A 22,375-nucleotide genomic window follows, 5' to 3' on the forward strand; every position below is an offset into this window, starting at 1 on the left:
ATATCTTTTTGATTCATCCATGTTGTCTCGATCAATTGTTTATTTTTTCTGATTTTGTTATTCTCTTCTTGTGTGCCCTTCCTAAGAGTACCAGCCAGGATATTAAACATTCTACATACATATTCTCATACAATCCTCACAATGACCCTATGATAAAAGTGTTATTTTGTCGTGGACGGAACTAAGACTCTGAATAGTTAAGCAATTTGTCCACAGTCACGTGACTAGTCAGTTGAAAACCCCAGATTCTAACTCCGGTCTGCTGTGTTTCAAAGCCAAAGCTGCAGTCATAGGAGGAATCCCACCTACAGCATAATTACAGGACATCCAGTACTTTGTGGTGGATTCTCTGGTCTAAGCAAGGCAGTATAGTACCCCACCCCTGTCTGGGAAAACTATCTACATTTTCTATATGTTGCCTACTGACACACAGATAAGCCTGAAAAGATTGCAGCTGTAGGTTTTCAAGAAAAAAAAAAAATGAGCCAGTCTTGTTTGTGTATTTCAAATAAGAGCTGGAATCCCAGTCTGGCCGGGGTCCCATTAGGTGACAAGGTCTGATGATGTGGCCAGAATCTCTGCCCAGTTTCACCCTCCCTAGTCTGTGTGGACCTTCCTTCAGAGCCAGGACCCTCTCAATGTTATCAAGGTCTCGACGACAACCTGCTTACCCGATGGAATAATCCGGTTGGATGCATCTTAATTTTGGAATCAAAGTAATCAAAAGTCATTTAAGAATTTTGAAGAAGCAGCTCAGATTATGCAAATGGATGTATAGAGCTGACAGGTTTTAGGTTTTTTCTTACTCAGAAAACCAGAGGCTCTTTAAAAGTACGTCTAGGGATGGTTTTGTAGAAGGATGCAGGGAGCGTGAAAACAGTCCCTGACTTGTGAATCAGCGCCTGGATAGCCCCCAGGGCTCCCTGGGAGAGGCAGCACTGTCAGGGGAAACTCTTCTGAACGTGCTCGTTAGCTCATCTCCCACGTCAGAGAGAATGAAAACAAATCCTGTGGGATTCCGTGGCAACTCCTGAGTCTCATTAGCCTTAAAGCTCATTTGCAGTTCCTCTAAGGACTGAGGCTGGTTCCCCTTTACCACTGGCCCTCAGTGTCCAGCTGTCCCGTTAGTGGTGGTGACAGGACCAGGACTCAATTCTGAAAACTCTGGGTGATGTTTTATACACTGCGTCCATCCTACATCAATCCATCCTTAAGTCTTAAACCTGACGTCAAGTTTCATCTCAGGAGCTGAAACTTAGGCACATCATCTGCTCCGAGTTTTATTAGGAGGGATGATTCCGGAGGAAATGAGGCTAGGTGTGCTAAATATTCTTCATCCCAAGGACAAAAGAAGCTGGCAGGCTACAGTCCATGGGGTCACAAAAGAAGTGGACACAGCTTGCTGAAACGATGAAAGCGTCTGTGTGCTGAATTGTGAATGCTTCCTGGAATGGTCTAGAGGGTACAGATGCTGTTGGGACAAAATAGAGAGAAAAAGGGCGAATAAGCCAGTAATGATAGTATTCCATTAAACATCCCCCTCCCTCTACATTGCTCAGTTGTGTCTGATGCTTTGGGACTCCATGGACTGTAGTCTGCCTGCCTCCTCTGTCCACAGAGTTCTCCTGGCAGGAATACTGGAACGGGTTACCATTCCCTTCTCCAAGGGATCTTCCTGACCTAGGGATAGAACCCCAGTCTTCCTGCATTGCAGGTAGATTCCTTACCATTTGAGCCACCAGGGAAGCCCAAATGTCCCCTTGGAAACTTGCAAAATTATAGGGCAATTATTGCTTTCTTCTCTTTGTGACATATTGGGATGATCTGAAGTGCTTTGATGTATTATACAAATATTATTGTTTTTCCATTATTAATATTAACCATAGAGCTTTTGTCTGGACTTTTGGAAAGAGATGTGCCTTAGGTTGGGTTCCTTAAAAAAAGACTTGAGCCATGGATTTTGAGGCCAGTGTTTCACTGAGGGAGTAGAAAATATAGGAATGGGATGGCTGGGTGGTTTCTGCACAGTCAGAGCTCTGTACACAGTAAAGCCCATTTACTGTGGGCTGCCTCATTAACTCTGGATGTAATGATATCATTTCAGTTCGAATCAAGCTGTGACTTGGTCCTCAAGGGACCTCTAGAATATGAACTATACCATGGGCTCAGTTCTGCCTCTAGCAGGGGTTTTGGCCTGCAGGCCATAGTAACTATCCATTGACCGAGGGGTGTCCCCAGGAGATGTGGAAGTGATGCCCACCCCCCTTTGGCATTTCTGGGAGAAGTGGATCCCCTGGCTGAGGGCAATACCCCAGAGAAGGCTGCACCCATGAGCCATCAGCAGTCCACACTCACAGCAGAACAGTGTGGTACTGGCATAAAACCAGTGACGCAGGCCAATGGAAGAGAACAGAGGAGAGGCTTTTGTAGAAGTCACGTGTAAGTGATACCAAGGGAAAATTTCATGCAAAGCAAAGGACAGAAATGGTGTGGACCTAACAGAAGCAGAAGATATTAAGAAGAGGTGGCAAGAATACACAGAAGAACTAAACAAAAAAGATCTTCATGACCCAGATAACCATGATGGTGTGATCACTCACCCAGAGCCAGACATCCTGGAATGTGAAGTCAAGTGGACCTTAGGAAGTATCATTATGAATAAAGCTAGTGGAGGTGTTGGAATTCCAGCTGAGTTATTTCAAATCATAAAAGATGGTGATGTTAAAATGCTGCACTCAATATGCCAGAAAATTTGGAAAACTCAGCAGTGGTCACAGGACTAGAAAATGTCAGTTTTCATTCCAATCCCAAAGAAAGGCAATGCCAAAGAATGTTCAAACTTCTGCACAATTGCACTCATCTCACATGCTAGTAAAGTGATGCTCAAAATTCTCCAAGCCTAGGCTCCAACAGTACGTGAACCATGAACTTCCAAATGTTCAAGCTGGATTTAGAAAAGGCAGAGGAACTAGAGATCAAATTGCCAGCATCCATGGAACATTGAAAAAGCAAGAGAGTTCCAGAAAATCATGTATTTATGCTTTATTGACTATGTCAGAAACTTTGACTGTGTGGATCACAGCAAACTGTGGAAAATTCTGAAATTTCTGGGGATACCAGACCACTTGACCTGCCTCCTGAGAAATCTGCATGCACGTCAGGAAGCAGCAGTTAGAACTGGACATGGAACAACAGACTGGTCGGAGTACGTCAAGTCTGTATGTTGTCACCCTGCTTATTTAATTTATATGCACAGTACATCATGAGAAATGCCGGGATGGATGAATCACAAGCTGGAATCAAGATTGCCAGGAGAAATATCAATTATCTCAGATATGCAGATGACACCATCTTTAGGGCAGAAAGTGAAGAACTAAAGAGCCTCTTGATGAACATAAAAGAGGAGAGTGAAAAAATTGGCTTAAAGCTCAACATTCAGAAAACTAAGATCATAGCATCCTGTCCCATCACTTCATGACAAATAGATGGGGAAACAGTGGGAACAGTGGCAGACTTTATTTTTTTGGGCTCCAAAATCACTGCAGATGGTGGCTGCAGCCATAAAATTAAAAGATGCTTGCCCCTTGGAAGAAACGTTATGACCAACCTAGACAGCATATTTTAAAGCAGAGACATTACTTCTCCAACAAAGGTCCATCTCATCAAAGATATGGTTTCTCCAGTGGTGGTCATGTATGGAATGAAGGTTGGACTATAAAGAAAGCTGAGCGCTGAAGAATTGATGCTTTTGAACTGTGGTGTTGGAGAAGACTCTTGAGAATCCCTTGGACTGCAAGGAGATCCAACCAGTCCATCCTAAGGAAAATCAGTCCTGAATATCCATTAGAAGGATTGATGCTGAAGCTGAAACTCCAATACTTTGGCCACCTGATGCAAAGAACTGAATTATTTGATAAGACCCTGATGCTGGGAAAGATTGAAGGTGGGAGGAGAAGGAGATGACAGAGAATGAGACGGTTGGATGCCATTGCTGATTCTACGGACATGAGTTTGAGTAAACTGCGGGAGTTGGTGATGGACAGGGAGGCCTGGCGTGCTGCAGCCATGGGGTCGCACAGAGTCAAACACGACTGAGCAACTGCACTGATCATCAGTGTTGATAGTTTCAGGTGCCCAGAAAAGGGACTCAGTCATACATATCTATGTATCCATTCTTCAAACTCCCCTCGCAGCCAGGCTACCACACAACATTGAACAGAGTTCCTGTGATATATATACAGTGGGTCCCTGTTAGTTATGTCTTTTAAATAAAGGAGTATGTACGTGTCCATCCCCAAATCCCTAACTATTCTTTCCCCCAACGCTTCTCCCAGTAACCATAAGTTTGTTCTCTACGTCTTTGAATTTAAAGCTTTTCATTTTTTAAAAATCTATTTGTTTTTAATCGGAGGATGATTGCTTTATAGTCTGGTGTTGGTTTCTACCGAAACATTTCATTTTTGATGTCCAGTGGTGTGAGTGCCAAGTACAAGAAGGAACAGGGGGCCCCTTGCTGCTCCAGGAAGGGAGATTCTGAAGAAAGCCATTCCAGGAAATGCCTTTGGGTGCCCAGGGATTTTCTCCCAGCTCACTTCCTGCCTGGAGGGCTTACTCAGACTGCATTTGATGGGAGCAGGGCACTTCGGCAGGGGTCAAAAGTTAACGACCACCTCTTGCATGGTATTATCTTGCAATAATACCAGAGCCTCTGGCTACCTGCCAGACCACCTCCAGGCTCTCCCAGCCCTAGTTGACTAGAGTAGCATGCCTCCTGCCTGCCTAACTGCTCCTCGAAAGCCCAGCTCATTCCTGCCCCAGGGCCTTTGCACTTGTGGTTCTGGCCACCTGGCATGTTTTTCACTTAAGAAGATGCTCTTGTGTCTTCTCTTCATGCAGATCTCAGTGTAAAGGCCACCTCAGAGAGACCTTTTCTGACTTCCAGGAGGTCGTCTTTCTCTGTTACCACACCAGACAGTTGCTATCACATCACCCTGCTCTATGTCTTTATGACACTATTATTATTATTTTTTTTGGTCTCTGCCTATTAGAACGTAAACTCCCTGAGGGCAGGAATTTCATCTGTTTTGTTCATTACCACATCTTTAGCACTCAGTTGCTGGCATATACTGGGCACTCAATAAATTGTTGCTGCTATTCATTCACTAAGCAGTGTCTGACTCTTTGCAACCCCATGGTCTGCAGCACACCACACTTCCCTGTCCTTCACCGTCTTCCAGAGTTTGCTCAAACTCATGTCCATTGAGCTGGTGATGCTATCCAACCATCTCATCCTCTGCTGGTCTCTTCTCCTTTTGCCTTCTACCTTTCCCAGCATCAGGGTCTTATCTCATCAGTCTCTTCACATCTCTCAAACAAGTCAAAGGAGAGGGACTTCCCTGGTCCAGTGGTTAAGAATTTGTGTTTGCATTTCCCGGGGTGTGGGGTCAATTCCTGAGCAGGGTACTAAGATCTCGAATGCCATGTGGTATGGCCAAAAAAAAAAAATCAAATGAAAGGAGCTATCCTTAATGTTTCTATGGTTCAGTTAGAAACGTCAAACATCTCGCTGGAAAAAAAAAAAGGCAAAGAGAATGAATGCTAAATGTACAAGAAATGTATACAAGTGTCTAAATAACACGTGAAAAATGTTTAAAATCTCAAGCGTATCTGAAGACCCTGGAAAATGAAAATGCCCCTTTCCCCAGGGTTCTGCTTCTAAAAAATTATTCTAAGGAAGCAATCATTAATATCTGTAGAAATCTGTGGTCATGTTACTTCATAATAAAAAGTTGAAAGTACCAAAGAGGCGGAACTTACTTAGCATAATAGGATATTTTGGATGAGGAGACCTGGGGTTCAAATGGAAACATCTCCCAATGCACACACTTGCTTTTAGTCTGTGGATGTTGGGTAGGTGGAGGTGAGTAGGGCCAGTGATCTACACAGGAGGCTGAGGAATTTCCTCCGAGATATAAGCGATCCGAGCTGAGACCTGCAGAGGCTCAGGAACGGAAGCTGGAGAAACCCGCAAGGAACCCGCCTTGAGGGCGGAGCCTCGCCGGTGGGCGGGGCTGCGTCGGTCGTGGCGTCGGCGTCAGACGCACAAAGACGCAGAGGAGGAGATCGCCTCCGCCCGGCTGTGTAGGCGGATGGCGGCGGAGGGCGGGAGAGGCTTCAGGGCTTAGCAGCTTCAGGCGGGAGCCCACGCACTGTGGAGCTGCCTCCCTGACTCTGGAGCGGGCCGTGTGCTGTGCTGAGACGGCTCAGCCGTGTCTGAGTCTTTGGGACCCCGTGACTGGGGCCCGCCAGGCTCCTCTGTCCATGGGATTTCCCAGCAAGCATCCTGCAGTGGGCCGCCATCTCCTCCTCCAGATCTTCCTGACCCAGGGATCGAAGCCTGGAGCTGGCTAGGAGTGCAGAATGGTGACCCACACTAGAGCCCCTCTGTGGAATGGGCAGTGGTTCTGGGGCTTCCCTGGTAGCTCAGCTGGGAAAGAATCCGCCTGCAAAGCAGGAGACCTTGGTTCAATTCCTGGGTCAGGAAGATCCTCTGGAGACGGGATAGGCTACCCACTCCAGGATTCTTGGGCTTCCCTTGTGGCTCAGCTGGTAAAGAATCACCTGCAATGTGGGAGACCTGGGTTCAGTCCCTGGGTCGGGAAGATCCCCTGCAGAAGCGAAAGGCTACCCACTCCAGTATTCTGGCCTGGAGAATTCCATGGACCGTATTGTCCATGGCGTCGCAAAGAGTGGACACGACAGAGTGACTTTCAGTTTCACTTTTCGCTTCCTAGGACATAGCGAGATGAGCTGCAGTATGAATGCGCAGGTGGCCTCATCTGACCACTGCGGTGGAGAAGGCTCAGGATACCGTGCTAACTGCCAACAGTGTCTGTGGTTTACGTTCTCTCCATCGCATGTGAGCATAAGAGATTCCATACACCTTTTTTTAAAGCATGCCTGAAGCTTTTATTTTTATTGAAAGTCCAAACTAATGAACTGGCAACTATTAGAGCTCAGCTAGTTTTCCAGGCAAAAAGGACCTACATAAATAATTACCAGTAGCCTTTCTTGACAAATATCACGATATCACTTACACGTGGAATCTAAAAAAATGATGCAAATGAACTTATTTACAAAGTAGAAACAGACTCACAGATAATACAAAACAAGCTTGTGATTACCCAGGAGGACAGCAATGGGGGAGGGATAAAGTGAGAATTTGGGATTAACAAGCACACACTGCTGTATGTAAACAGATCAATTACCTACTGTACATCACAGGGAACTATATACAGTATCTTGTAGAAACCCATAATGGAAAAGAATCCGAAAATATGTATCTACATATATGTATAAATGCATTATTTTGCTGTGTACCTGAATCATTGTAAATCAACTATGAAGTGTGAACTGAAAGTCGCTCAGTCGTGTCCGACTGTTTGTGACCCCACAGACTGTAGGTCACCAGGCTCCTCTGTCCATGGGATTCTCTAGGCAAGGATACTGGAGTGGGGTTGCCGTGTCCTTCTCCAGGGGTCTTCCCAACCCAGGGATCGAACCCAGGTCTCCCACATTGCAGGCGGATTCTTTACTGTAGTTCAATAAAAATTAATAAAAAAGCCTTTTTTATATCAGTAGCCTTTCTCTACATGAGCAGTAATCAATAACATATCAATAGCCTTTCTCTACATGAGCAGTAATCAATAGAACAATGAAACAGAAAACTGAAGGGCTAGTGAGGAGACTGAATGAGTGGAAGCGAGGTCTCACATCTCATCGATTGGTATAGGCTTAGAAGTGTGTGCCTGTGTGTAGCAAATCCTTATTAGTGTTTTCAAAATTACATAAACCTGTTTCAATTCCCTTTCTGTTAAGAGTGGAAGGATATTACATCTCAGAAACATATATATCAAAATTTTGAAACATATTTTTCCTTATAGGGTCTCTCCTTCACCAAAGCATTCCAGAAACCTGGGGATGTCTTTTGCAGGCAGGTTATCATGACTACCCTTATGATCAAGGTATCAGACAAGGGCAATAGCACCAGCTCTGTGACAAGTTTGGGAGTTAGTTTTTTCTTTCCCTGGGTTGCTTAGACTTTTAGGGTATAGAATCTTGGGGTATATTGTTTGATGACCCCAGCATCATGAGCTGCATGAGGTCTCAGCATTTTCCACGGTATTGCAGTGGGCTGTAGGTTTCTCCCACTTGAGCAGGTTATAATAGCTACGTTTCTCATATTAACTCACCCCAGCGGGACAGCATAAAAAGTGCATGAATTTTGATCCTGAATTTTAAAAATATGCAGTAAATGTCTAGAGAAAAAATTCAGTAAGTATATTAACAGTACCAAGATATCTGGAAGGATATTAATTTTTTATCACTATGTTCTTTAGTATTATCCCCATACTTATTGGCCCTTAAAAAAAAAGAAATAAGAGAAGGACCCATCGTTAGTATTTCAACCTGAAAACCAGTGTTTTCACAGATTAATATACTAACGGCAGGCACCTGGGGTCATGTACATTATTTTCTGCATTTCTCTCTCTGTTTGAAATAGTTTTAGATTAAATATTAAGAAGCTTAATAGAAAATAGAAAACAAATGCTTTCTAAAAGTTTGACACTCAAGATGCATGAGTGTTCTGTATGTTTTCTATGGAACATCTTTAATCTCCATGTCCATCTCAGGAGGTGGGTTTCGAGAAGTCACAATAGTTCTTTAAATTCCAATCACAGGGAAGGAGGCTTTGAACCCACACAGTCTACTGCCAGAGTTTATGTGCTAAATAGCTTCGTCTTGGTGCCTTTCCCCCCAACTATAACAGTGCTTGTTGGAATGGTGTGATTACAGTGGTTTAAATGTTTTCACTGGACTTCCTGGTGGCTCAGTGGGAAAGAATCTGCCTGCCGATGCAGGAGATGCTGCTTCCTTCCCACTGAGGTCTCCGCAGAGCGCAGAGTGGCGTTCCCTGGGCGTTATAGTAGGCTCTCGTTAGTTACGTGTTTTATACATAGCAGTGTATATGCATCAATCCCAATCTCTCAGTTCATTCGCCTTACCCCTTTCCCCCCTTGGGGTCCATGTGTTTGTTCCCTATGTCTGTGTCTCTCTTTCTGCTTTGTGGAGACAGATTGTTAATATTAGTTGAGTCAAAGAGCAGGCAGGGTTCTGGGACTCCACATAATCACTGATTTCACTCGTGTCCCATAAGTGAGATTGTTCAGAAGGTGTCACCTTGGGTGGTTGAGAACATATTAGCGTGTGGAAATATCTCTCCCATCCCTGCAATGAGACTAAATTATGATAGGAGCTGCCAGATCAGACACAGTTTGAGTGGGGAGGAACTGAGAAAGCTAATTGTGCAGGGGCCGTTTTCTGAAGATTTCTCTCCTCTGGGGCTCAGAGAAGCCTAATTAGAAGCTCAGGGCCTGATTAGAGACACCCAATCAGTGGCGAATTCCCACACCCTGGTTTTCTAATTGCCTTCCTGGAGCACCCAGAAGAGGACAGAGTTCTAGGCGCCCATCATTGGGTGCTTCTGTGGGGTGTCACAGCTTACAAGCTGCAGGCGCTCAAGATGTTTATTCCCCTTGTCTCCAAAAGCCTCGTTCGGACCTCACGTCACATTCTGCTCCCATCCAGCCTCGTCTTCCAGGAAAGGAGCTCTTGGTCCTGCCGAAGGTAAGCGTGGCCAAATTAGATCAGAGAGGAAATGAACCACAGTCCAGATTCAAAACATACTTGACAGGCTTGAATCTTGGTTTCCTCTCATCGAAAAAGGGGCCATCTCTCTCTTCCTTGGAGAGCAGGGTCGAAGCTAGTGTGGTTTGTGTGGAGCACAGCGTGCTGGGAGGTGTTCGTTCATCTCCCCTGCAGGGATGCAAGACGCTCAGCACGTCTGGGTCTAAGTTCCCTCATCTGTGTCACGGGGCTGATCATGCACAGCACACCTCCTCCAAGTGATTGCTTTTAGAATCAGAGACAAGGTAGGTGAGACCATGTGGAAGACGAGGGAGGCTCTTTCAATTAAGGGGTTATACCGAGAAAAGGGAAAGAGCAAGAAGTATCTCTCGTTGAATATCTAAGAAACTTCTAAAACTCTGGTAGGTGTTTGGAATGTGATTGTACTGACATTATAAGGAGAGTTGGAAATGATGGGAAGACTCTAAAACAGAATGAGCTCCTTTGTGGGAGAATAATGTCCCCATCGTGGGGATTGTTCCAGCGCCATAAGGATTGGTTGGAAAGGGTCACCATTAGCTCAAAGGTCAGCCATCAGAGATGCCCTATGTGGGATTTCTGCTGTGGGTCAGAGGGAAATCTCAGATTCTTTCAGATTAGGGTCCATGAATCACTCAGTCGTGTCTGACTCTTTGCGACCCCTTGGACTGTAGCCCTCGGGGCTCCTCTGTCCATGGGATTCTCCAGGCAAGAGTACTGTGGTGGGTAGCCATTCCCTTCTCCAGGGGATCTTCCTGACCTAAAGCATAGACAATTGAGGTCTTTCTTTCAGGACTGATCAACTGGGAGCTGATTTTGGGAGACGCTCTAAGGAGGTTGAAAGTGAAAGTGTTAGTTGCTCAGTCACGTCCATCTCTTTGTGACCCCATGGACTGAAGCCCACCAGGCTCCTCTGTCCATGGAACTCTCCAGGCAAGAGTACTGGAGTGGGTTGCCATTACCTCCTCTAGGGGACCTTCCTAACCCAGGGATAGAACCTGGGTCTCCTGCATTGCACGCAGATTCTTTACCATCTGAGCCACCAGGGAAGAAGCCCTAAGGGGGTTAGAGGGTGAAAAAACTCCACCCAGGGCTGTAGGACTGGTTCTACCCAGGTACTCCCCATCATCAGAACTCCTCTCCCCTCCCATCCCCCTTTGCTGGGGTCAGCTCATCCATTCTCATCACTCTCCAAGAGGCAGAAGGCTTGAGTTGCTCTGGGACACAGAAAAGCTGAGATTTGGAAAAGGAAGCGCAGTCCAGACAGTAGAAAGAGTGTCTCACCAGGCTGCAGGAGACCTGTCACTCCCAGGATTTTCCACTGGTGTTCGCTTCTTGGCAAGAACCCCCTCATCTCCGGATCTCTTTTCCTCATCTCTGCTCCATCTGTCTGAAGTCCAAAGGGCAGAGCTGTGACCATCAGAGAATCCTGTAATTTCCAAGAGTTGACTGCACTTTCTGTCCAGGGGGCAGAAGCGGCAGAGAGAGAGCAGGCAGTGATGAAGTGTGAGAGATTTGAGGTCAGTGTTTGGAGTGAATGTATGTAGCCTTCTAGAAGTTGACCACAGGATCACAGAGTGAGGGAGAACTCGAGATTTCCACTTTCCAGATCTCCCGCCTATGGCCCCCAACCTCCCACCTTCGGGGCGGGGGGGGGGGGGGCACCTGTATCCCTATGGCCACCTTGCTGAGGGACTGGGAGGTGAGGTGGAGGGATTATCAGTTCTGGCTGCTTTTCATGCGAGCTATGTGACCTTTGCACAAGTCTGGTGACCTCTCCAAGTCCCAGTTGCCTCCCCTCAAAATGAGCTGTGTGAAGATCAGATGGGATCATGGGAGGACAGGGTTTTAAAGGCAGGGATCACGAGAGTCGCCTGTCATTTCGTCATTTGGGGAAGGGGTGTCCACGCCTTCCATGGCATGCAGCAGAACCAGTCTTTGTTGAGAATGCATGCCTTTAATTGCAGCCTCGAGCATTCCTGTGACTTGGGTGTTAATCCTGTCCATCTTATACATGATGCAACTGAAGTTCAGATAATTTACACGGCTGGCTGGGACTTGACCCCAGTGTGATAGAACTTCAAAGCATCCTAATTCCACGACACCATGCTGGTTCTGCCCTATTTTTTGGTGAGGTTTGCTGGAGATTACTTTCCTATGTATAAGTTTAAATTCAACTAGAAAATGGCCAATTAAAGTTTTCTTCCAAACAAATTTCTGAGACAGAGGGGAGCTCTTAAATAGTCTCTTTTCATCTCTAGATTGAGCTACTTTTTACCTGAACACAGAGTGTTGGTGCAAGAAGCAGTTAAGTTTCTTTTTCTCCCACCACTTAAACATCCTTAAGACCGAAGTCCACGCTGACACCTTGAGTGGCAAATTGTCTTGTACCTCATTCCTTTATTCCTTTTTCCTATGAAGTTACCACAGCAGATGATGCCGGCTGTATTCTAGTGGCCCAGGGAAGATCATTATCATCTAATGTTTGTTTAGTTCTGTATGTTCATCACTGCAACCCCAGTGGACAGCATACTGCCTGGCATAGAATACAAAGGAAGATCCTTTAGAAACCTTAGTTGCATATTTCCAGCTGAGAGCAATGGCTGCATAAATTTAGGCACATTGTACAACCTTTTAATCTTACTCTTTTAAAATCACTTTAACCCTGACTTGGAGGATCTGAGTGGTTTAGTTTTGCTGAGCTGTATAAATAATCTTCAGATCCGTGGCTGTATTTTTTCCACAGTGTGAGCTATTGTAGAGCTGGCATCTGGGCCCTGCTAACAATCCTTTCCAAGTGCAGACTTATTACTTTGAGAATCATCTTCCCATATATTTTCTCGATTAGCCCATAGTAGCCTCTTGGCTCCTAGTCCAGTATATTAAACACCAAAACCTGCTGGGCATCTTTGCTTCAAAACCCCTTGTTAGTATTCTGAGGTTAGTGGTGGTTTGGGGGAGGTTAATAATCGCAGAGAACAGTCAGTCTGGAGGTCTGTCTCCGTCAGCTTTGGGATGTGTGGGTTAGATGTCCTGGCTGTATCTTGTTGCTATTGCTCGGTAGCTAAGTCATGTCCGGCTCTTTTGCGACCCCATGGACTGTAGACCGCCAAGCTCCTCTGTCCATGGGATTTCTCGGGCGAGAATACTGGAGTGGGTTGCCATTTCCTTCTCCAGGGGATCCTCCCCTTCCAGGGATTGAACCTGCATCTCTAGCACTGGCAGGCAGATCCTCTTACCATTGACCCACCAGGGAAGCCCAGGTGAGTTGGCCAGTATAAATATGAAGCTGTGAGTCTTGAGCAGACATGACTAACGTGGGGGAAAGATAACTTAGAGTTCATGGTCCCCCAGAAAGTGTCTGGAAGTGAGATATTTCTATGCCCAGCAACAAATAGATAACAGATTGCTCAGAACGTGCAATGCTGACGTTGCTCATTACCATGGAGCGTGGTGGGTTTATGATGGCTTTAAGGATGCCTTTTCTTACTCTGCATCCTTAAAACCCAGCAATTTCAGCTATTTTGTGGGCTCCAAAAACAGGAATCTGCTGCTTCACTGTTCCACTCATATTTCCCCAGCAGCTTAGTTTATCTAAATTGCCTGGGACCAAATACTTTCCTCTGAGGCTGCAGTGATCCATGGTTCTTCTCCCTGCCTAGAGATTTTGTGCAGCTGCTGCTGGTTTTCTCCAGCCATACCATTAGGAAACCAATTGGCTATTCTGTCTAGAATCATCAGTCCTCTTAGACCAGTTCGGGAGTTTAGACAATGCATCACAAAGCGAGGTGGAACTCGTCTTGGAGAGAACAAACTTTCCGGCTCCTATGAAGATCAGCAAACACTTGCCAACCTGGGTTTTCTCTAACACTTTCCTCTGCCCCTTGAAAAGTAGATGTCCTTGATGCTCAGAAGGATCATACTTAAGTGATAGGTACACACTGCTATATTTAAAATGGATAAACAAAATGACCTGGTGTGTAGCACAGGGAACTCTGGGTGATGTTATGTAACAACCTAAATGGGAGAAGAATTAGAAGAAAAATAGGTACTTGTATATGTGAAACTGACTCACTTTGCTATACATATGAAATTAACACAACATTGATAATCAGCTACCCTCCAATATAAAATAGAAAGTTGAAAAAAAGACACACACACAGACAGAGTACGCTAGGGATTAGGAGACCTTCCGTGCTTTTCACAGTATCAAGATGCAGTCCTAGGTCACTACCATTGAATTTGGGTTTATGAAGATTTCAGGAGCTGAGTGCAGTAGCACAGACCTGGAGACCTCCCCGAGCTGTCCGTTTTCTCCCCTGACCATCTGCCTTTCTCCACCATCCTTAGATGGGTCTGACGCGTGCACTGTCTTTCCAGAATCCATTTGGCAAAGGCCTCTGGCGGCACTGTTATTGGTCTGATGGCCGCTTCTTCTGATGAGCTTGGCTTCTGGCAAACAGGCGATTTTATTTTGTATTTATTTATTCATCAATATCTCTTTCCAGAGGAGATTTAAAGTGGCTTATAAAAATGTATGACACGTAGCAAGATAATAAATAAAAAACGAGGAATGAGACTTGGGCAAAGCAAAAGAACAGGTGGGAACTGGTGAGGAGCCAGGAGCAGGGTTGGTCACGTGGCCTTTCCCTCGCCACTTAAACCTGTGCTGGAGGTGACGGTTCCTGGTGGTGGCACGTTCTTGATTGGAGCTTAATTCTGCTGGTGGTCTTGGGCACGTGGTCTCCCTCACATCCCTGCAGACGAGGCAGGACCAATAAAGATGATACTACAAAAAGGAGAACGTGTGCAGTGTGTTCAGAGTTGTGGTCAGTTTCCAAAATTTTTATTTAATTCATGTTACTCTCCTCTTTGCCCAAATGTAGGGAGTAATGCTTGTAAAGCCAGCGGAAAGTTCTGGTTGTGGTGAACAGATGGTAACTCATTACCACCCTCGTGAGCTGTCGGCAGCATGACCTTGAAGTCCAGTAGACCTTGGTTCAAATCCCAGCCTGTGGTTTGTTGTCGTTTAGCATCTGAGTTGTGTCTGACTCTTTCGCTGCCCCCTGGACTGTAGCCCCAGGCTCCTCTGCTCGCGGGATTTCCCAGACAAGAATACTGGAGTGGGTCACTGTTTCCTTCCCCAGGATCTTCCTGACCCCAGGGATCAAACCTGCGTCTCCTGCAATGGCAGGCAGACTCTTTGCCACTGAGCAACCAGGGGAGTCCGGTGCTTTACCTGAACCAAACTGCTTCATCTCTGCAAGCCTCTATTTCCCAGTCTGTAAGTAAAGATAGTAACAGTTTCCGGTGTCGGGGGCGTTGTGAAAGGTCGGTGAGGCAGTGTGTGCAGAGCACCGAGAACAGACCTCACTCAGTGACTGCTGTTTGAAGGCCGTTCTTCCTCACTGTTGTTCGTACATGCCCTTTTCCTCCATCAGGGGGCTTTTAAGAGAGAAGAGAGGTCATCACACTGTAGGACAGGACGCAGGGGCCGAGGCGATTGAGTCCAGTCTGGTCATGTAAGGACACAGATCCAGAGATGAGAAGAGAGCTGCTTGAGGTTACACGCCACCTTCGTGGTGGACAGCAGGCATCGTGCAGGCCTCCAGACGCTGCTCCCAGCCTCCCGCTTGTGCACGCTCGCTGGCTCAGCGTAATCAGCGGCCCCTGCCCACCGTGACCCTCCACTCCCAAGGAGACCAGCTCCCCTCCCGTAGAAGAGATCAAGTGTCTCTCAGGGGGAGTGGTGGGAGGAGGTGGGACTGACTCACGCCTCCCCTGCCTAGGGCTGCCCGGAGCCGGGCTAGCGTCTCATTTCCTGGGCCAGAATCACGAGTCATGTGTCGGTTGGTGAATTTAGAGCCAGAGGTCCTGGTGTGGCCTTGGGAAGGTTGGTTTAACCAGTTGAGCCTCATTTTACTCAGTAATAAAACGGGGGTAAGCTCAATTTCTGAATGGCAGAACAACCTAGTGGCTGAAAAATCATTCTGTAGCAATTACCTGAGTGCTTACTCTGTGCTAGGCCCGTCGCGTGTATTTCCATGAATTATCTCTTTTGCCTCCCGCAGCACCACAGAGCTGTTGTTGCTATTGCAAAGATATTGTGTCTGAGAGTCTAGAGGTCAAACACCTTGCCCAAGGTCACACAAACAGAAACAGCTGAGTTTGGAACAAGCTCTGTCTGTCTTCAGGGCCCATTTTCTCACCACTGTGCTTTATTCTAGTCTACCTTTTCACTGAGTGATCTTCGGCTGATTATTGAGCCTCTGATACCTTAGGGGTTTCTCTCTGTGTTAGGAGGTTGGCCCTTCTGAACAAAGTTGTCTTTGGGTCTCAGAAGGACCCGAAGAATTCTGTATGTTGTGTAACGGAAGCGAAGTGGTCCATGCTGGTGTCTTCATTTCTTATTGGTCCTGAATAAATGATGTGTGCAAATGAGCAAGAGTAGCTCCCCGATCCCTACCATCTCTGCAGAAATGTCACCTTTTCAGTGAACCTTCCTTGATGAGCCTGTTTAACACTCCTCCCCGTACTTTGGGTCTCCCAAAGCTCTGTGTGTGCACGCGTGTTTCATAGCACTTGTCTTCTATCATGGCGAAAAAATATAGTTCTTTTTTAAAATGTATGTTGTGTATGCCTGGCCCTTCTGCTAGAACGAGCACTTCACAAGGGAAAGATCTCTGTCTGTGTTTTCTTCCCAGCAACCGGAAGAGTGCCTCATGCATTGTAAATTCTCAACAGATTCTTACTGAATAAATAAATGAGCATAAGTCTCTCTCTCTTTTTTTCCCTTTTTGGTCAAGATGATTTGTGTGAATTCCAAGAACGCAGCAAATCATTGTTTTGGTTGAGAGTCAATATTATGTTGGGCCCTGAGGAAAGAAAAGAACCCCTAAATATTTACATTAGTAGGACTTCAGTGGGGAGGGATAAACACCAGATACTGACATTTATTTCATCATTAGATCAGCTTTTGCCAAACATTGGCCCAAGTTTTATTTTCTTCATTATCTAAAATCCTGTGAGAGCTCTCTCAAATTCAGTTCCTGCTTGAAGGATGCAGGGAGGACAAAAAGAATCACCTTTGAAGTCCACATTCAGAATTTCCATAACCCCAGATGATGAGCATCCAAAAGGTTCAGAAGCAAGATTGTCTGCATACTTGGCAAGCCCTCGATCTTCATTAGAAGTCTGAACTCAGTGTGATGGCTCTGTCCCTTGAGGAGCTTTGCAGGCTAATTCTGGAATGGCTTGATTCATGATTCTTACCAACTGATAGTGATCTGGCATTTTAAAATAATGGGACAGTTCCTTTTGAATAGGAGAAGGTAGAAACCAGGGCATGTTGCTTGGCAGAAGCAGAGAGGAAGAAGAGATTGGCAGGCAACAGCTTGTAGGAGTTTTAGCAGTTCTTGCTCTTCACAGCTCACTGTCTTGCATCCAACTCTATTGGGTTCATATGCACATCCAAATAGCCATGGAGAAAGATAGAGTTGATATGAGAACTCCAAGGGGCTGTGGACTTGGAGATAAGATTCCAGAATATACATGAACCTAGAAGCATGTTACATTGTTGCAGAATTTACAGAAAAATAATTCTAAGTGTGTGAGTCAGACCAAATGTTAGATACAGTTGTGTCCTTTGCAGTAATATCATGACTTTAGCAATGACATTCTCATTCAACCAACAAGGAGACTAAGGTTGAGAAAGATGAATTAACTTGGCCAAGGTCTCAAGAGATGAGAACCACGGTCTGATTTCAAAGGTCGTGTCCTCAGCGCTATACCACTAGGATTTCTCCTCACTCTTTAGGGAGGCCGATGACTGTTTCCAGTTCTGAACTTGTAAGAAGTTAGGAATTGCCTATGAAGCTGCATTCTAGCTCTGGTTTTGCCTCTTTACTATGAAATCATGAGCTAGTCACTTTACCTCTTTGATCCTCATAATCTTCTCTTGAAAAGCAGGATGAACAAATATGTGCTTGCAAGGATCTCTGCAAGATCCAATGAAAAAAAGTTTGTAAAGATTGTGAAGTGAGGACTTCCCTGGTGGCTCAGTGGTGAAGATTCTGCCTGCCAACGCAGGAGACCTGAGTTCGGTCCCTGATCTGGGAAGTCCTACACGCTGCAGAGCAACTCAGCCCGTGGTCACGACTATTGAGCCTGCGCTCTTTAGAGTCTGGGAGCAGCAATTACTGAGCCCACGGGCCACAGCCACTGGGCCCGCACGCCCTGGAGCTGGTGCTCACAGCAAGAGAAGGCGCTGCGATGAGAAGTCCATGCCCTGAAACCAGGCAGCAGCCCCGGCTTGCCCCACAAGAGAGCCCACGCACAGCAACGAAGACCCAGCGAGGTCAAAAATAAATAAAATTATTCAAAACCTGCAAAGTGATTTGCTGCAAGTGATCAGATCCAGCCGTGTTCATCTTAATTTATCTTTAGTGAGGTTTTCTGTTTTGATTTCAGGAGGCAGCCGAGGACTCATGGCAGAGAACGGCACCATGGTAACAGAATTCATTCTGCTGGGGTTCCAGCTGTGGGCCGAGCTGCAGACGGGTCTCTTCTTTGTATTTCTGCTCGTTTATCTCATCACCCTGGGAGGCAACCTGGGCGTGATGGCGCTGGTTCAGAGTGACCCCCGCCTCCAGACTCCCATGTACTTTTTCCTCAGCCACCTCTCCTTGCTGGACATTTGCTACGCCTCCATCATTGTCCCCCAACTGCTGGAGACCTTGCGGAGCGATAAGGGGACCATCGCCTTTGAGCGCTGTGCCGCGCAGTTCTTCTTCTTCACCCTCTGTGCCAGTGCTGAGTGCTTCCTCTTGGCCGTGATGGCCTACGACCGCTACGTGGCCGTGTGCAAACCTCTCCTCTACGCCTCGGCCATGACGCCCCAGGCCTGCCTGGGGCTGGTGGCCGGCGCCTACGGCGGTGCCGCGGTCAACTCTGTGGTCCGCACTGGCTGCACCTTCTCCATCTCCTTCTGTAAGTCGAACCACGTGGATTTCTTCTTCTGTGACCTCCCACCTCTGCTGAAGCTCGCCTGCAGTGAGACCAGGCCACGAGAACGGCTGATCTACCTTTTAGCTTTCTTGGTCATTGCAACCAGCGTTTCAGTGATTCTCATATCCTACCTGTTCATCCTTCGGGCCATTCTGAAGATTCGTTCAGCTGGTGGCAGAGCCAAGACCTTCTCCACCTGCGCTTCGCACATAACCGCAGTGGCTCTTTTCTTTGGGACGCTCATATTCATATACTTGAAGGGTAACATGGGAAAATCTCTCTGGGAGGACAAGATTGTGTCAGTATTTTACACTGTGGTCATCCCGATGCTGAACCCACTGATCTACAGCCTGAGGAACAAGGAAGTGAAGGAGGCTCTGAAGAGAGCACTCAGCAGGATGACGGTTTCCTGAGTAGAGTAAGACGTGAGCTCCATTGATTCAGAAGCTCCTGCAAATAATCCTTTGGGCTTTTAGCTTGTTTTCATAATACAGAAACCAGACCTGATAATTACAAAGACATACGGAGGCAAAAAAGAAAAAAAATGTAGATTTAGTTTCCAGTAATTGCTTTATTAACTCTGTGACCTTGAGCCAGAAATTCTCTGCCTCAGTTATCACATCGGTAAAAGTTACCTAGTTATGATTGAAGTCAGCCTTAAGAGAAACTGAATGCTGAAGGACTTTATAAGTGATAAGATGCTATAAAATGTGAAATTTATTTTTCTGAACCATCCTGAATATTGCTCATTGTTTTCTCAGCTACATAATTTCTTTTTTCCCACCAAGCTAATGTTTGTACCTTGAATACTTACAATACAATAGCTTATTGCTTACATAGTGAGGATAGTCATTTTTCTTGGTTGTGGGTAGTGGGGTGGAAATCAACCTTGACCAAAGGAAACGTTCCTCAACATTCAATCATGTATAATTTAGGTATTTCTCATGAAAGATTCAAGGGGAAGAAAAGAAGGGAAGAAATATAGAAGAAAGAAAGGGGAAAAAAAGATGTGAACTGGGAACTGTTCAAGTTAGTTTATTTCCTGAGATACTGTACAGGATGCAGACACTGTGGAATCAAAGAAAGGTGTAATGACTTGCATTAATTGCTGAAAACAGTTTGATCTTGGTGTAAAGCTGAACTGAGCCTGATGTATAACTTTTGAAATATTTCTTGATCACCCAAGTTCAGCATCCCTGTTTTATTTCTGAAGCATTGTTCATGGACCATCTGGCTCTGTTCACTCAAGCTATTTTCTATTCTCCAGTAATGAAAACCAGTACTTACATCTCCTATAGGACATTTACTTTATCATCAGCAGACAGATGACTGTGAATCTGACTGCCACTTTTTAATGGCCTTCACGTCCGCTAGAAATATTACTTGGGAAATGTCTCCATGGAGATTCCACAATCTGATTCATCAATTCAGCAAATATTTATACATTATCAACTACATATCAGAAATAACGCTAAGTTCAGGAATATAATAGTAAATAAGATAGACACGGTTCTTCCTTCATGGAGAATAGAATGCGAGGTATAGACATTGGACTACTACACGGTTGAAAAAGTTGGCTTAAAACTCAACATTCATAAAACTAACATCATGGCATCTGGTCCCATCACTTCATGGCAAACAGATGGGGAAACAGTTGAAACAGTGAAAGACTTTATTTTTGGGGCTCCAAAATCACTGCAGATGGTGACTGAAGCCATGAAATTAGAAGATGCTTGCTCCTTGGAAGGAAAGTTATGACCAACTTAAATAAAAGCAGAGACATTACTTTGCCAACAAAGGTCCATCTAGTCAAGGCTATGGTTTTTCCAGTGGTCATGTATAGATGTGAGAGTTGGACTATAAAGAAAGCTGAGCACCGAAGAATTGATGCTTTTGAACTGTGGTGTTGGAGAAGACTCTTGAGAGCCCCTTGGACTGCAAGGAGATCCAACCAGTCCATCCTAAAGGAGGTCAGTCCTGGGTATTCATTGGAAGGACTGATGCTGAAGCTGAAACTCCAATACTTTGGCCACCTGATTCGAAGAGCTGACTCATTGGAAAAGACCCTGATGCTGGGAGGGATTGTGGGCAGGAGGAGAAGGGGATGACAGAGGATGAGATGGCTGGATGGCATCACCGACTCAGTGAGCATGAGTTTGAGTAAGTTCTGGGAGTTGGTGATGGACAGGGAGGCCTGGCGTGCTGCAGTCTGTGGGGTCGCAGAGAGCTGGACATGACTGAGCACCTGAACTGAACTGAACCCAGTTAATTAATTTTTTATGCGATTTTGGAAAGGGGAAGAGAGGAGGCATCACAGGATACTGCTACCCTGTGCGGTAGGGTTCTGACTCAGTTTGTGCGATCAGGTAAGCCTCCCCTGAGGACCTGACAGTTAAGTTGAGGCTTAAAGAGTAAGTGCATCATGGTCATAGGATGGGGTCACCACTGCAGATGGAAGGAGTTGCAAATGCAAGGATGCCTTGAACTGAGAAACCAGAGTGGCTGCCGCCTGGTGAGTGAGAGGCTTAGTGTGAGATGCAGCTGCTGAATTCAGGAGAAAGCGTGTCACAAAGAGACTCGCAGGCTCACTTAGGACTTGTGGACTTTACTTGAAGAGTGAGCGAGGGATGAAATAGTCTAATCTGAAATTTAAGAAGATCCCTTTGGCTTCCATGATCTTAAGTTTTCTGAATGTTGAGCTTTAAGCCCACTTTTTCACTCTCCTCTTTCACTTTCATCAAGAGGCTCTTTAGTTCTTCCTTTCTGTCATAAGAGTGGTGCTATCTGCATATCTGAGGTTATTGATATTTCTCCCGGCCATCTTGATTCCAGCTTGTGCTTCTTCCAGCCCAGCGTTTCTCACAATGTACTCTGCATATAAGTTAAATAAGCAGGGTGACAATATACAGCCTTGACGTACTCCTTTTCCTATTTGGAACCTGTCTATTCATGGCAAATGGATGGGAAAACAGTGGAAACAGTGGCAGACTTTATTATTTTGGGCTCCAAAGTCACTGCAGATGGTGACTGCAGCCATGAAATTAAAAGACGCTTACTCCTTGGAAGGAAAGTCATGACCAACCTAGACAGTGTATTAAAAAGCAGAGACGTTACTTTGCCAACAAAGGCCCATTAGTCAAGGCTATGGTTTTTCTAGTGGTCATGGATGGGTGTGAGAGTTGGACTATAAAGAAAGCTGAGCACCGAAGAACTGATGCTTTTGAACTGTGATGTTGGAGAAGACTCTTGAGAGTCGCTTGGACTGCAAGGAGATCCAACCAGTCCATGCTAGAGGAGATCAGTCCTGGGTGCTCATTGGAAGGACTGATGCTGAAGCTGAAACTCCAGTACTTTGGCCACCTCATGTGAAGAGCTGACTCATTTGAAAAGACCCTGATGCTGGGAGGGATTGGAGGCAGGAGGAGAAGGGGACGACAGAGGATGAGGTGGGTGGATGGCATCACCGACTCAACGACATGAGTTTGAGTAAGTTCTGGGAGTTGGTGATGGACAGGGAGGCCTGGCGTGCTGCGATTCATGGGGTCGCAAAGAGTCAGACGCGACTGAGCGACTGAACTGAACTTTGGCTGCACTGAGACTGGTGGAAGGCGGACAGTCTTTGGTATGGAGATGGAGGAAAAGA

At 45.9% G+C, this 22,375-nt stretch overlaps 1 protein-coding gene across 1 annotated transcript; it reads left to right on the forward strand.

Annotated features, from left to right (window-relative positions):
* Positions 1-18,212: 18,212 nt before the first annotated feature.
* LOC133056653 (olfactory receptor 9I1-like) lies at positions 18,213-19,145 on the forward strand. The gene has a single exon (XM_061142220.1). The coding sequence runs from the start codon at positions 18,213-18,215 to the stop codon at positions 19,143-19,145; it is 933 nt and encodes a 310-aa protein (XP_060998203.1).
* Positions 19,146-22,375: the final 3,230 nt, after the last annotated feature.

Source organism: Dama dama, chromosome 1 (genome assembly GCF_033118175.1).
Source record: "Dama dama isolate Ldn47 chromosome 1, ASM3311817v1, whole genome shotgun sequence".
In the NCBI taxonomy this organism is placed as follows: Eukaryota; Metazoa; Chordata; class Mammalia; order Artiodactyla; family Cervidae; genus Dama; species Dama dama.

Excerpts from the sequence above, each read along its gene's own strand:
- LOC133056653 (XM_061142220.1), top strand. The coding sequence starts at position 18,213 with ATGGCAGAGAACGGCACCATGGTAACAGAATTCATTCTGCTGGGGTTC.